We start from the raw sequence: 15,104 nt of genomic DNA, 5'->3' as shown, positions 1-15,104 counted from the left end.
TGTTTATTTACATCCACTTATTTTATGTATTTATTTTATTTTCTTAATTGTTTCAGACACAAAACACACAAAGTATGTCACTGGGTTTCTGTATATATGTTGATTTGTAAGACATGTTGATGTAGTGAAGACTTAACGCATTTGACTGCCATTTATCTATAAAAAAAAAATACATTAAGTTTTCATCATATTAAACCAGGAACGGTTTAATTATTTTTCACACAAAATAAATAGATTTTCTAGAATGTCAGTTCAAATTCAAAAAGATTTACATACTTGTAAACATTTAGTATCAGCAAATAATTACAATACAATGCGATAACTTCAGGTCAAATCAGATTAAAACACTGAAATGATAAAACTGTTGCAAGAAAAAGACATTAAAAGCATGATAATGTGTTAAATGTATATTCTTATTATTTGTTAACAAGCTGTACATTGATATTTTACTTTACATACATCCAATGTCTGTCTGTTATTCTCCATTACTGTAAATTCCTCAAGAATGTCTTGACGGGCAATTTATTAATGTCACTGAAAAGAGACTTCATTGCAGGCCATTAATACATCATTATCTCCTTGGGTGCGTCCTCTGTAGGCCTCTGCTGTTCTCTCCTATGTGTGTAGGCTGCATGGTCGTACATGTAGATCAAAACAATGGCGACGAGAGAGAGCACTGTGTAAGGGATGACGAGGTAGTACCCTAGCTGCATCTCTGAAGACTTGTTCTTCAGGTCCACTTCAGTGGTGGCAAATTCCTTTACTAATTCCTCTGCCAAGTTGGTCAGATTGACGTTCACCACAAACAGGATAAGGACCACAACAGACAAACATGCTGCGAGAGAAAGAGTACAAAATTATATCCCAACCATCACTAAAATGTCATTAGTGCAACGCAAAAATATTCTGATTTTTTCTTGCAATTCCACTTCTATTACTCCCAGATGCTTAGAGCTTGAACATTTGTGTCACTTACCACAGAGTGAGCTGCAGGCGTAGATGCCAACAGGCCCCATGTAGGTCTCATAAGGGTTACTGACGCTGTTGTAGAGGGAGATAAGGATGCTGGCGGCAGAGAACACGAGACACAGGACCAACAGGCACACAGCCAAAGCGTGGAGGACTACAGGGGTGACTCCTGTTTCTTTCAACTTAGGAAACACTTCACACACACACACACACACACACACACACACACACATAGAGTACAGGAACATTATGGTTATATCATTAAGTAAAGCTTACATGCATTATACTCTATCACTAGTATAATTATATATTGTATCTAGCCATGCTGGTCATTTTTATTGTAGCTTACTTGCCCACATGTTGAGATATGTCACTGAAGTCTCTCTGGAAAGATTTTTCTTTGGAGCTACTTTAGTATATAGACCTGTTAACTATACTAGATACTAGATAGATACTACATCTGGAGTTTCTGAATTAAATACAGGTTTCAGAGCTGTCGTTTGGAGGCAGGAAATCTCAGAGACAGATATCTCAAAACCTGGGAGAGTAACACGAAACTATCAGCCTGGCTAGATTCTAGAGGCGTGTACGTGAGAACATATCTTTTAATTTGTCTGAGCTGGCCCTTTGGGAGCCTTGGAATGTTACCTTGAAAACCAACAGAACCTCCAAAGGTGGGACAAAAGGTTCTGTCCAAATTCCCACTAAAAAGCTCCAAAGTGATCTCAGCAGTTCCATTGAAGAAGTCACTTCCTCCTCTTGCGCACTCCATGGTTGTCTTAGACCACTCTCTTGACATGCCATACCCCAGGATTCCAACGGACATAGTAGTAACCCACGCACTGAACAAGAAATGTAGCGTCTTCTTAGCGGAAGGCATTATCGCTGTATTCCAGTTGCACTAGTTAAATCTAAATCCCAGCGTCTCTTCTCTAAAGCACTGATGAAGCCTCAGAAGCAGATTAGGACCCTCTGATCCTCTAAAGATTCTGTATATGAGCTACCTTCCTGGGTGGAGTGAAATGTGGACTGCTGGTCATAAAATCTCTTGATTATGGCTGACCTTTGGTTTGAATGGAAAAGACAGAGCTGGTTGTCATGGTAGGGACATCAGTTCCCCCAACAGTGATAACGCTGCCATGTCTGATCCCAGTTATGGGTTGTCTGAATGTGCTGTGAGGGTTGTGAAATGTTTTTGTGAAGAAAAACAACAGCACTAACAGTAGATTTTAGCCAAATAAAACAGCTTCAAGACATGTAAAAGACCCTTTTTAAAAAATCACTTTTAATAATTCTAGTTGTCTGTAAACACACACACAAACACACCCACTTTGAAGGAACCACATTCACAGTCTGGGATTCAAAGTCCTGCTCTTGAAATTGTAGTGTCATAAAACATAATGCAGATTAATTATTTACCTGCTCACTAAAGAAAAGTTACTGGAAGAGGAATATATGTGTCATCAGTGAAGCACTAAAGCCATAACAGGGTTTGGTATCATCATTTCACAGAAGACATGAGGATATGTTTTTTCCACTTGATATGTGAGACACTAATACAAATAACACCATAAATAAAGAACACAATCACGCCGAAAACTGTCATGCTCCCCTGGGCCATCATTTTACATGGATACCACCTGGTTGGTGCCATTAATTTCTAATACAAAATGAAGCATCCAGTAGCAGGGAAGCTGCAGCATAAAGCTTCAGGGGTTCCTGGTAGATAAGAAGCATCAAGAGAATCTGTTAATGCTGTTGCAAAATGTTTCTTCCAATCCTCTTATCTCTGTGTGTCACTGAATTAACAAAGCTCATTTTTTTTATTTCGTATCCTACATAATTTTTTGACGTTGTAAATACTTATTCTAATCATAATTGTCAGTGTATTTTTGACCAATCATAACTCAAAGTTGTATTCCAACATGGAATAAATTAAACAATAATAAAAACAACCCATTTCTGAAGACACTTGGGGACAAACTAGAGCTCTCACTGGGAAGCACACATGTTGTAATAAAGTGTGTGGCCAGACTGTGGCTCCCTCTCTTCGCCGAACAGGGTGAGGATCCGTGTGCTGTCAGCCAGTTCTGTTATGTTGGAGTAAACATAAACTCCTCCTTCCCGGTGACAGGCGGCAACACTGAAGCATCGCCTCGCCTTTTCCAAGACAATCTGCTCTCAGGACTTTAATGTTGAAGCCGTCAAGGTGAGTGATAAGATCACTTTATTTAAATCCCGCCGTCTTTTGCATCTTGACACTCATGTGGCGCGCGGAAAAACGTCAAATGTTCTGTCATTTTTTCAGTCACATACAACGCCGCGTTGTTACCTGTCCGTTACGCACAGCAGCGCACGGTTGGTTTTCCACATGAACCGTCCATTTCAGGTGCGCGTTCGGCATTAGCGTGGCAGTGAATACAATCCTCGTTCATGTTTATCGTTTGCTTAAATTCCGGGAGCTCTCTGCTTGACAGCCTGCAGCGACTCCAGTCAAGTCAACCCGGTGCGTCAATGTGGGTTAATGGAACAAGCGCTTGGAGTTTCAGTCCTGATCTCCCCTCTTGGTCTTTATTTCCCCTCGTTTATCTATTCTGCTTGTCATCTACATTCTTCATAACGAAGATGGTCATTGTTTTTTTCATATTCGGCAGGTGACTGCTTGTTTATATGGGCTGCAGTTGAGCCAGTTTCAACATGTCGGTGAACGGAGGCTGTATTGGTACTTCATATATCATGGATGGATATGCTAAGACTTGTAACTGTAGGAGGAGTCTTTTACAGCTTTTTCCGCAATGTCTTGAGATTTTGACTGTTGTTTAATATTTATTTAATAAATGTAGCGTTGTATTACGTTGTAATGTTGTTGTGGTTTGTAATTTAATAATCTTTGGATATTACATGAATCTCCATAGGCAGGGTCTCTCCCTTGGGAGGTCAGAGGTCAGGGTCAGGAACAGCATCCCTGGAGCAGACTGTGTATAGGAGGTGAACCGCTGTACCACGTCTGACATTTGTCTAATCAAAGCGTGGAAATGAAAAGTTAAATGAACCAAGACACCATTAAGGTTTTCCTCCACTGACCGTTAACAAGAGATAGGACTTTGACAGCCTATGTACTTCTGAAAAGACTTTAATTTAGACATCATTCTGAAATAGAAAATGCAGTCATAGTGATAATAGTTCTGCATATTTAGTTGGCACATTCTTATGGGACGTGTATGGACAGATTGTGAGGGTTAAATGCTGTGCTGTTACTGTATTTTGGACCAATAGCATAGCAATATGGCTGGACTATGATCGAAGTTCATTAATGTCAGTAAGACGCTGCTAAATTACTTCTAATAAATCTTGTAGTCTGTCTGACAGGGGCAGACGCTAGAGACAGAGCAGCCTCTAGGATCAACAAATGAGAAAAGAAGGCCAATTTGAATGTGGAAAGTTTAACTTCTGAAAATAAGAAATCATCTTGAATGCTGCGATTTCACTCCTTTACTTTAAAAAAGCAAGATTTTTAAAGATCACAGACACTGGACTGCTCCTCAGTCTAACGTTAATACTCCAGACATGTCAAGCCTGCCAAGTGAGCAGAGGTCTGCTGCTGTCTTTTCCTGGGCCCAACACCAACCTCTTCAAACAAACAAATGTAGGAGCATTTTCCAGATATTTTCCAAAACACCTGGCTGTATTAAACTTGTCTTTTAGTCTCATACATATTCATATAGCATTTAGAAGCCACGCGATGTATCCTTCCTGACCTTGAGTTTTTCTTTATTTTTTTTTTGTTCCATACGTAGGCATGTCTGTGATATTTTAGAGTTCCATTTCGGTTATGGACCCCAGGAAGAAAAGCAACTGCTGCTGCAGAAGCTAATGAGGATGCAGTGAAATAAACAAAAAATCAGTGCTCGCTGAGACAAATGAGATTGTGTAAGGATAAAGGAAGAAATACAATTTGACTGCTGAGTGCTGTTGGCAGATTGATTCGGCTTTCATTTTATTATTATTCATGCTTGCATTCGAAACCTGTACGGACAGATACCTGGTGTGAGTTTAATAAAAATTAATATCGTGTAAAATTATATATTTGACTGGGAGAACTGCTTTATCAAAGAAATAAGGGTGAGAAGGTTGGTTGTTGTGCTTGTGTCTAAGTCTCTAAATAAAATGGTGCAAATGCTCAACAGGTTTGTAATTGCAGTAGCTATTTTCAATCTACAATTAATTGCTCACACTGCCAGGATGTTCTTTTCTAGTGTTTTGCTATAGTTAGAACTGTAAAATTGCATATTGGAAGGCTTGTGAAGTGCTTGTTATTTGAGCGTGGGTGTGCTGTGCGAAACGAACAGATGTGGTGATTAATGAAATCCACAGTGAGGTGGAGAAGAACGAGTTGTGCATACCTGAAGTTTCTAACAGCTTGCTGGGCATATAAACCTCAAATTGCCAGCCTGGAGTTAATCCCTGCTGCTCGCCCACCCTCTGTCTATCTGCAACCTCTCTCTAAGTCTTTGGAAACACTCTGATTCTAACTTTGAGCAACACGCCGTGCTGTGCTCTCTCTGAGGCTGCAACCACATTAACTACACTCTGCTTGAAGGTATGCTCCCCCCCCCCCCCAAATACGCGGAGAAGGAACTAATTGGTATAAAGTCTCGACAATTAGGGATGAGCCCGGTCTGACCCAGAACTTGTCAGATATTTGCAGGCAGAAAACGGTTATAGCCAACCTGGGAGAACGGCTCATGAATTAGGCACGGGAATTGTCATAGTTAGATCTTCCTTTTAATACAAACAGCATTCGTCTCCAACCTGTTAGTTTTCTGCTTGCCTTCGTGGAAGCTTCCCTAAAGCACATTAAGCTGCAGTATGTTGCAACCGTAGGCTTGTTTGTGCTTGCGGCTAGTGCTACAGAATGCAAACCCTGCAGTCTGCCTTTGGATTTTGGCATCATGCTTCAATGATTTAGTAATGATAAAACATAATATAAGTCATTCCGGGTGAGGAGATAAAAATGTAACCCTCACTTAACCAGGCAATTGGATTAAAAGCTCATACAAATTAATGACCAATGGGAGGGGTTGTCGTACAGCTTGTGTTAGATGTTCACATTGTATTTAAACAAAAAACAAATGTGTGAACTATGAACAGTGACAGCCGTGCAAGGAAAGCAGAAACAGAGCATGTGAGTGGTGCGCTGCTTCCTGCTTGGAGGACTTTCGTAGGATCCGGAAAGCCCCGAAGCCTCACAGTGAGGTGGGAACTCTGTGACACAGAGAGGGTGTGTCTTCATCAGAGGAGGCCCTATTAAACACATGGCTGCTGCAAGGACAGCCTACAGCTGTGCAAACTGCTACCTGCAGCCCTCCCTCTCATTCACCCACCCCCCTCACCATCTCATCTCTGTTAACACCCAGAGTTAGCACTACTGTTGCTGCTGCAGGGGAAGGCAAGTGAGACACTGCTGTGGCTTGTGATTGATATCTGTACAAACTCAAACTGTGCAGATTTGTGTTTGTTTACTAGCCGTGTTTAAGACTCAGCTGAGCCACTGCAGCATTGAAACAGCTGGAAAGAGATCAAGGTTCTTCCTCTTCAGATGCGTCAGAACTCACCCACCATCTGTTCAAAGGAGGCATTGTAAGTTGCTCCTCTGAGATAACAGTAAGGTTGAGCACATGAGGCACAAGAGAGAGATAATCTTTTTTTAGGAGAAGTTGAAATTAAATCAATCTGTCATTACAAAATAGTGCTACAACCCCAACAAAAATCTGTCTGAGTCTGTCTCAATTAGTCAGCAACCTGATATTTGTAATATTGGCTGAGGAGTCAACTAGAAAGTTCAGGTGAAATGTGACAATTTACTTCTATTCTTGGTCTTTTATTACATTAAGGTAAATAATTGGGGTTTGGGCTGGACATTGTGTGACATTGTGCTGTGAATATTGTGAGGAGCATTTTTCACTGATGTTTCATAGACAACAATATAAAGAGAAAATAATCTGCAGATTAACTGATAGTAAAAAATAATCATTAGTTGCAGCCCTAGAATCAGCTTCTTATTAATCATAGCAATATTGGAAATGGCGTATAGTCTGTTGTACTCATTGTTAGCTGCTGTGGTTTAAGTCCAGGGGAGGACGAAGAAAGGAAATGCTTGTGACCCCTTAAAATTAAGCAATGTCTGCTTGTGACCCCCATCACAGGTTATGGCTTCAGTGTGGCCCTGGATTGTGAGTAGTTTTTTGTCTCTTTTTTGAAGAGGTGAAAGTGTCCAGTATTGAAAAGTCAGAACAATTAAACATCATTCTCTGCAACAGAAATATTTCTTTGTCCCTGTAATGAATTTGTGACCCCTCAAAATTATCTTGGGACCCCCTGGAGAAACTAGAACCCTAGGTTAAGCCCTTCTGGTTGGAATAAGAGAATATGGCCCTGGGAAGTACTGCATGATGTCACTCCACAACAGCTGCCCAGTAGTTATATGGGTGTATTCCCCCCTTCAGGCAACACATAGTTTCTCTATTGTATTTCTGTCAGTCACTACATGAGTGCATTACAAAGTACGGCACAAAGCTCTTAAAAGACACGCTTTGGGAGATTGAGCTGTGACCTTGCAGTTGTTTTATGAGTCTCCAAATGAGGGAAAACACGTTGTCGAAACCCTTCAAGATCTGTGTGTTTTTGTCTGTGTTTTAGCTTGTAACACAAAAAGAAAAAGAAAAAAGCAGCCGACCACCAAAAAGCGTTTGTTTTACTCACACACTCCTATACTTAACATCAGCAGCTGGTGGGGGCGGCATGTTGACAGATGTGATTATAACATCATAGCTCGTATTGAATTTTTTTAGGCTGAAATATGGCAACCTAATTTGGTGACCTGCTCAGGGAAAGCAGGGTGGAGCCCAGAAGAGATTAACTCCCTACTTGCTCTATGTGGCCTGGTTTAACTGAAGTGAAAGCAAACATCTCCAGCTCTGGCTTAAAGCATGTTTCAGTTCACTTTATGTTATCTGAATGTATGAAAAGCAAATATTAGGTTTTCTGCAGAAAACAAAAGGGCAACCCACAGGCTGAGAACATGGTTAATATCCCTTTTGGCAACCAGGAGGAAAAAGATTCAGCTGTTTCCTCAAAGACTGCTTGTTTGATCGTAGTGTGAATCTGAGACGCTGTCATCTTATATGCACAGAAGACGTCACACCCACGAATTCCTAGATAGCTCGATGTTTATGATAATTTATAATGTCTCTGGAGTTAAAAGATGATGCAAATCGTGTGAAACTGAGACTACTGCACATGAAATTTCTGATGTTTCTTAATTGTCTTAGGCATTTATTTTGTTGTTGTCTCTCTAAAATATTCCACTCAAACAGTATTGAACTCCAGTTTTTCTTTCTCAGATGCAAAAATGTAAAGTGGCTTTTAATTGATTCCAAAAGCAGCAGGCCTGTGGCTGTGTCTCACGTGGCAATGGTGCATATAGAAAGAGTGATTATCTACCCTCATTTCTGCAGCACCATAAACTGTAAAGCCTGGCTGGAGAGATGCATCAAGGTCTCACCCTGATCTTGTGACTTATGTTGTCTCTGCATTTTTCCGTGCAGGATATCAGCACATGCAACGATTTTTCTCTTGCAACTTGTAAAATCAGCCGTTCAGATGATCGGCTGCAGCTCAGGCTCCCGCCTTTACTGAAACGTTAATGTCAGATCATATTTTTTTAACAGTCTGAGATCAAATTCGGCTGCGTTATAGTGTGTGTATAAGTGTTTTGTTGGATGTTTTAGAGTTTACAGACTTGAGGAACTTGGCTGCTGATCATGTATGAGATGAAAGCAGGGTGTGACTCCATGAGAAATAAAGAGTGAAGTAAAGAGTGAGTGAAAGGGAGAAAGAGGAAATAATGCTTTGGCTGTGTCACTACAAAGGTTGTTGACATGGAGGAGTACAGTGCTTGATGAATAATGGATGCTTACTAAAGCAGCCCATTTCCTATTCATTCTTTCAAGGCTGCTACACAGGGAGTTGTGTGTGATCATCATGTCAGCTCTTCAATATTTTCATTGTGTTTTCAGTAATATGATGCAGTTTGATGGCACTGGAATAGCTCCAATAAACATTTTCACACAAGTACAATAGGCTGATTCAAAAGGACTGCTTGTTTTATTTCAGCGTTGTGTCAAATAAATACTCACCAACAATTTTAACACACCAAAACTTTCCCTGCATAAAGGAACTAGTCAATTCTGCTATTTTATTCATTCAAATACTTATCTGCTCTGAGGTTCCTTTTAACATAAGTTTCCCTGAGACTTGTAATTATTAAAAGTGTGTTGATCACCAAAGGCCTGCAGTGACAGTGACAAGCATTAATTCAATGTCTGCGTTGTCACTTTTTGTGTTGAGCTAAAAAGGATGTGGCGTGGCGAGCGAGTTCAGATCTATTTGATTAAAAGCTTTTAACTTCTGACTCTTTGGGAAGCTTTATAGTGTTGAGGCCTTTTTTGACTGTGATGAATGTGTCTAAATGAGCGCAGTCAGATGCGGCAATGAGCCCACAGTCAGGGGTTAGCTGACATGCCCTGCATGCTGATAGGCATGTAAGGCTCAGGCAGCAGGAAGCATTAATGTATGGGATGATAATCAGAGCTGTCCTGGATGATATAAATGACCAAGGTTAAAGGCAGTCAAGATCAGGCAGTATATTGGAAATAAGATGAGAGGATGAACCTTGAACATGCTTTATCTTATTGGATTCCTGTCAGTGTTTAAAGATGTAATTTAAGCTGCTGTTATGTGATGGTACTGCACAACTACCGCTGTGTAGGAAAAAAAAAAGAGGATATGGTTTAGATGAAACAAAACCAAAACACCAAGACTCATAAAGATGGAAGGATAAACATGACTGTAAGCCCACAGTAATGCAAGTCTTGTCAACTTTCACGTGCAGTATTTGGCCTTCTCAGACAGCTGATTGGAAAGGAGTAAATACAGGATTAAGTAGAGACCAACAGATATTGAGATATCCTAATAAATGTTATTGCACACCTGTCATTTTGGTTCATGTGTGCAGCAGCGTGGAGTGTTTGGGCTGGGTGAAGGTGAATATCGATTAGAGGGTGTGGTAATTTATAAATACACTCTTAACCAGTCACATTGCTGGTCTCATCTCTCTGCACAGCTGTGCCAACAACACTGACGCATGATGACAATAGCTCAACAAATGAAGAATCAGCTTCTCCAGGAAATCATATTGTTGTCTGGATGGTGCACAGTGGCACGATGTAACCACACAGCACCACAAATCTGCGGATGGGTTGTTTTTAGTGCAATAATGATAGAAACAAATGATGAAAACATTTTTGTGAAGCAGTTTATGATGACTTTATCAATCTGTCAGCCTGAAAAAAATGTATGTACTGCACTTGAATGCCAACTATATCTGGCATAAACCAAATAGGCCTCTAATTCTAACTTTGATATGTATGAGTACCCAAATATCACATCTTTACCCATGAAGACTTCTGTCTGTAATTGGCTGCCATTGCTGCTATTTATTCATTCATTCTGTAGAGGGCAGGTTTTTTTACGCCGGCTGTAATGACACAGTTTGATTGATGTGGGCGTTCCATTTTTATAATACTGATCAAAGACATTGTTCCATATGTCAACTCTCTAATAAAATCCTCATATCTCATAACTGACAAGTCCTTGGCATGCAAGTAACATCATTATGCTCTTCAAACAAGTTATATGGCTGCTTCTGCCCTGTTTATAGTGTCATCACAAAACAAATCATCCATAGTTATCAATAATCATTTTGAGTAGACAATATAATAGGCCTGGTCCTCTTGGGGAGGTGGAATTGATTTATCTATGTAAGAAGATACAGTACATGCCACAACTTGACTTTGTCACGCTGACATTCAGCTCTGGAGATAATCTATTCTCTTATCTATAAGTGCTGTGAAACACTTTTTAACTTTGCTGCATTGTGTTATGTACAAACAAACAACTGGATTATACTGCTCAGATGTCATAACTCCACATACATGCATTTCTTTCTTGTTTTATGTGTAAGGTTTTCATGCTAATTAACAAAACTAAACTCTGCTGTATGTTGCAAATCATTGCAACATTTGGTTATTCAATATGTTTTCCCATTGGGAAAGCACACTGTTGACAATAACACTCTTCTACACACTGCCAAAGCCTTTTTTATGCTCTGCCACAGAGACAATGCCAGATCCACTCAATTCGCTTACAATGATGGGATATTTGTTTATCACAATTAGAGTCTGCTTTGATGCCAGCAGAGACTCAACCATGAAGAGCTAGTTGGTGTTTTTACAGAAGTGAGAACGAGAGATGAACAATGCCAAACATGGTTCAAACAGAACTGAGTATTGGTAAAGATCTGCAAAAAACATCAATAATACACGCTCTATAGTTTTAGCAGTCTGGTGTTTCTTATAGGATGCATAATCAGCATCATTTTATTTCAAATTTTAAATTAAATTTAAGATTATGGTTGTCAGCTTGTTCATTTATCAGAAAACACAGACAACAACAACAATACCTTTTGGCTGTGTGAGGACAAAGAGTTTTGGGGGAGATTGGCTGGGGTTCAAGTAATGATTTCTTTTGGATTGTTTTCTCAATTATTAGATTAGTTGCTTAGTTTATAAAAAGTCAGAATTTAACAGCTTTGTACCAGGTTCCTAGAATGTACATTTTCAGATTATATATAAAACAAAGATAAACAGCAAATTATCAAATTGGAGAAGCAGTTTGACATGGTTGCTTAAAATATGACTCAACTGATTAATGCATTATCAAAATAGTTCAGCTCTAGTTCAAACCAATCTCTATTTAAGAAATCCAGGTTTTTAGAGTGGAAATTGCTGAACAATGAAGCAATAGCAATAGAGTTTTATGACCTGAAATTATTTAGGTATCACCAAAAAATAGACAGTAGTATTATTACATTTTAAAGTACAGATTTTAATGAGCTTGCTATTTATTCTTAAGAAAATCTGCAAATAATGGAAGTAAGACACAAGCATCCCACTCAAATGAGCATCACAACATTGAAAAAGCCATATCCAATTCCAAATGCACAAACTTGGACATAAAGGACTCTGGAGCTGTTAAAAGCCTCTTTCATTAATGCACCGCAAGTCTTGGATGCAGCGCTTACTACATATGCTGATAATAATTGAGCAACATGTGCCAGCAGTCTAGTTCCTCTTACATACGCCCACTTGTCCTCTGGGCCTCCCTGTTTCTTGGCACCTTGTACAGTGAGACAGTTGTGTGTCGGATAAGAAGAACCAGCGATCAGAGGCCGCCATCGCAAAAAGTGTTTTCTCTGCTGCTCCTAGAGAACCAAGACATGGAGGCAAATGAGGTTAGAGATCACGGTAATCATAATAATGATGTGTCCCAGGGCTAAATATCACACAGTGTTTCTCTTTGTAGGCCCAGCCTAGTCAGTGGGTGGCTCTTCACACAAACGTCTATTTTACTGCTGGTGAACTATGAATTGTTCGAATCCTCTTCCTCCCTGCTTTCCCTCTCATTGCATCTGGAGCTTAAACATAGGACAAACATACATTATGGGATATGTATTTTTAACGCTGGGAGTTTGCATCCCCTGTGGGGCTCCTCCACGTAGTGTGTCTTTGCACACTTACACTTTTTTTTATCCTGCTAGAAATTACACGGGCGCTTTAGAAAACAACCACACTGGATGGCCTCATTTGGGTGTTGTTCCATGTTGTTTTTATTTAAAAAATCACACCACTTCCTGCTCTGCTGTCATGTCTTTGTAGTTTAAACATATTCATAAGGGAAAAGGCATTATATTACCTGGTTATGGTATACTACTGTATGAGTTGATTGGCACTGCTGCACAGAATGAGGTTTCCTAAACTGTGTGTTGGGAATTCGACACGTTTCCTTGTTTACTTACATACAGTACATAGGCCTTTCATCAAAAGTGGTAGGCAGCAGAGTGTGACACATGCCTGACATGAGAGACTGAAAAATACCCCCTCTGTTTGAGAGGGGCTCAACAAGGAGACAGGAAAGGATCTGATCATCAGATCTGTCCTCCCTGGAGAGCGAAAACGCCTTGTTCTCTGAACACACTAAGACACTCCCTCATTTGCAGTCTTTTATGACTGCCTGGGATGAACTAGTGTAAGATGAGGAGGCAGACAGTAGATGCAAGGACTGCTGGCTTTGTTCGAAGTGCAGCACGCTGGGATTTTGTCTCCAAACAGAGGGCCTGTTTTGTATTGCTGTGGTGTTTATTTGCTGTGTTGTGTTTGATTAGAGACAAATGTGGAGTTTGTTGTGTCCAAGGCAGCATTTTAAACCAAATATGACACGTGGACACAGAGCTCTTAGCCATCAGTGATGCCTGTCCGACTTGGCTTGACTACAGGAAATAAATAAAAGGTTCTGTACTGCTATAAGTTCATTACTCTACTATCACATTCAGCAGCTGGGCCACAGCGGGGGACTAGTTAGCCGCTTAGTTAGCCAGAGAGATGCCTTCAGTCTCAAGGCAAAAACTCATTAGTGCAGACTAGTTGGAGTCCATTTTCATCATGTTCAGCCTGAGCTGCACGCTGTTTCTCATGTGTGGCCACACCAGCGAGCAGTTGGTCCTTCAGCACTATGCACTTTTGTCCTGAAAACAGTCAGAGCTCCTGCGGCTCTGCTTGATTGTTTTCATTAGTCTGCCGGCGGTAGCTTGATACCACGAGCTGACGCTATGGCTGTCATTTTCCATGAGGTCCAAATATATGGGAAGGTGAAGCAAAGGGTTGTTTTCATAGTTTCCCCACCCATGTTGTTGCTATCATATCAGTGTGGAGTCTGATATAAAACCTACATGCTCCAGGCCACACATTTCATTTCACTCTGCATTCCTCTGCCTGTAATTGGTTATTGTCGAAATACGTAAGGGGGGGGGGGGGAGGGGGGTGTAAAGCTGGTAGAGGGAAATGAAGAGACAAGAGTGAGAGAAAATAGGGGGTGGGTGTGTATTTCACTAAATTACAACCACAAGGCACAAGGCTGTGGGAGAGAAGATGTGGAAACACAAGGGAGCAAACGGTTTGCTGGTGCCAAAGATGCCATCCCCCCGATGATTAAAGGAGGACTTTTAACACATCTTTCATTTTGCATGTGTTAAATCTAGGTTGTCTCCTTCGAATTCCTGGCTGGGGGTGATAGTGGTTTGTGTATGGTTGTTTGTTCTTCTTTTTGTGTATCTCTGCCGATTGTATGTGTATTGATGTTTTTGCTAGAGAATGGCGGGGTAGGGTGCCGTGTATCAATGATGAATGTGTATATTGATATGTTGTGGTTCGGATGGTTTAAATTTTGGATCCTTCCTGTTGTCAAGTATGCTAACTGGCGTTGTGTGTGGCTGGGTACATGTATAGACGAGGCGACTGGTTGTTAGGTTTGTGCAGATAATTCAGTATTCGTGTTCCTGGCATCAAGAATGTGTTCGAGTAAGAGGTGACACATATTGTGTTATTTTAGGACTGAATTTAGATGCAATTAGTCAGAGATTGTTGATAGTTTATTTCTAGTGCAGAACTTTTGTTGATGGAATCAGAGAAGAGGGACCTTTTAACAGCAGTATGTTTCAGGGGCCATAGCATTGGTTACTGTTTTTCAAGGGCCACTGTCATTATCAATCAGTATGTTCTGTCCTCTTTTGTGACAAAGAAATAGATTATTAAACAGTGGGGACCCCCACCCCCCTTACGTAATTTCGGACAATAACCAATTACAGGCCAGAGGAATGCCAGGAGTGAAATGAAATGTGTGGCCTGGAGGCAATGGTAGGTTTTATATCAGGACTCCACACTAGATATTGATAGGCAACAACATGGGGGTGGGGAAACTATGAAAACAACCCTATTGCTTCAACACAATTTCCCATATAATTTGGACCTCATGGAAAATGGAAGGCCCCATAGCGTCAGGCTACGTGAGTATCAAGCTACCGCCGGGCAGACTTAATTTTGAAAACACATCAAGCAGGAGCGCAGGAGCTCTGGACTGATTTTCAGGACAAAAGGATGCATAGTAGCTGAAGGGAACCA

The 15,104-nt window shown here is 40.5% G+C and overlaps 2 protein-coding genes across 2 annotated transcripts in view; one reads left to right on the top strand and one right to left on the bottom strand.

Moving 5' to 3' along the window:
- Positions 1-1,972, bottom strand: LOC118331591 (clarin-3). The gene is made up of 3 exons (XM_035666634.1): positions 1,618-1,972; positions 977-1,162; positions 1-835 (listed from the first exon to the last, which is right to left on the bottom strand). Exons 1-3 carry the CDS (start codon positions 1,847-1,849, stop codon positions 561-563), a joined length of 693 nt encoding a protein of 230 aa, XP_035522527.1. The 5' UTR covers positions 1,850-1,972; the 3' UTR covers positions 1-560.
- Positions 1,973-3,051: 1,079 nt separating this feature from the next.
- ptprea (protein tyrosine phosphatase receptor type Ea) overlaps positions 3,052-15,104 on the top strand; it is a 50,772-nt gene continuing 38,719 nt past the window's right edge. Inside the window, exon 1 of the mRNA XM_035666774.1 lies at positions 3,052-3,178. The gene's annotated coding sequence lies outside the window, so the exon portion shown is untranslated. The remainder of the gene's footprint in view (positions 3,179-15,104) is intronic.

Source organism: Morone saxatilis, unplaced genomic scaffold, assembly GCF_004916995.1.
Source record: "Morone saxatilis isolate NCDOM2014 unplaced genomic scaffold, NCSU_SB_2.0 Contig1, whole genome shotgun sequence".
Classification (NCBI taxonomy): Eukaryota; Metazoa; Chordata; class Actinopteri; family Moronidae; genus Morone; species Morone saxatilis.
This window is presented reverse-complemented; position numbering and strand designations above follow the sequence as displayed.

Bases quoted from the DNA above. Each gene is read 5' to 3' on its own strand.
- LOC118331591 (XM_035666634.1), bottom strand. From the start codon at position 1,849: ATGCCTTCCGCTAAGAAGACGCTACATTTCTTGTTCAGTGCGTGGGTT. The intron at 1,163-1,617 runs GTAACATTCCAA...GTGTGTGTGAAG, and splicing joins AGGTTCTGTTGGTTTTCAAG to TGTTTCCTAAGTTGAAAGAA. The intron at 836-976 runs GTAAGTGACACA...TTTCTCTCGCAG, and splicing joins CGCCTGCAGCTCACTCTGTG to CATGTTTGTCTGTTGTGGTC.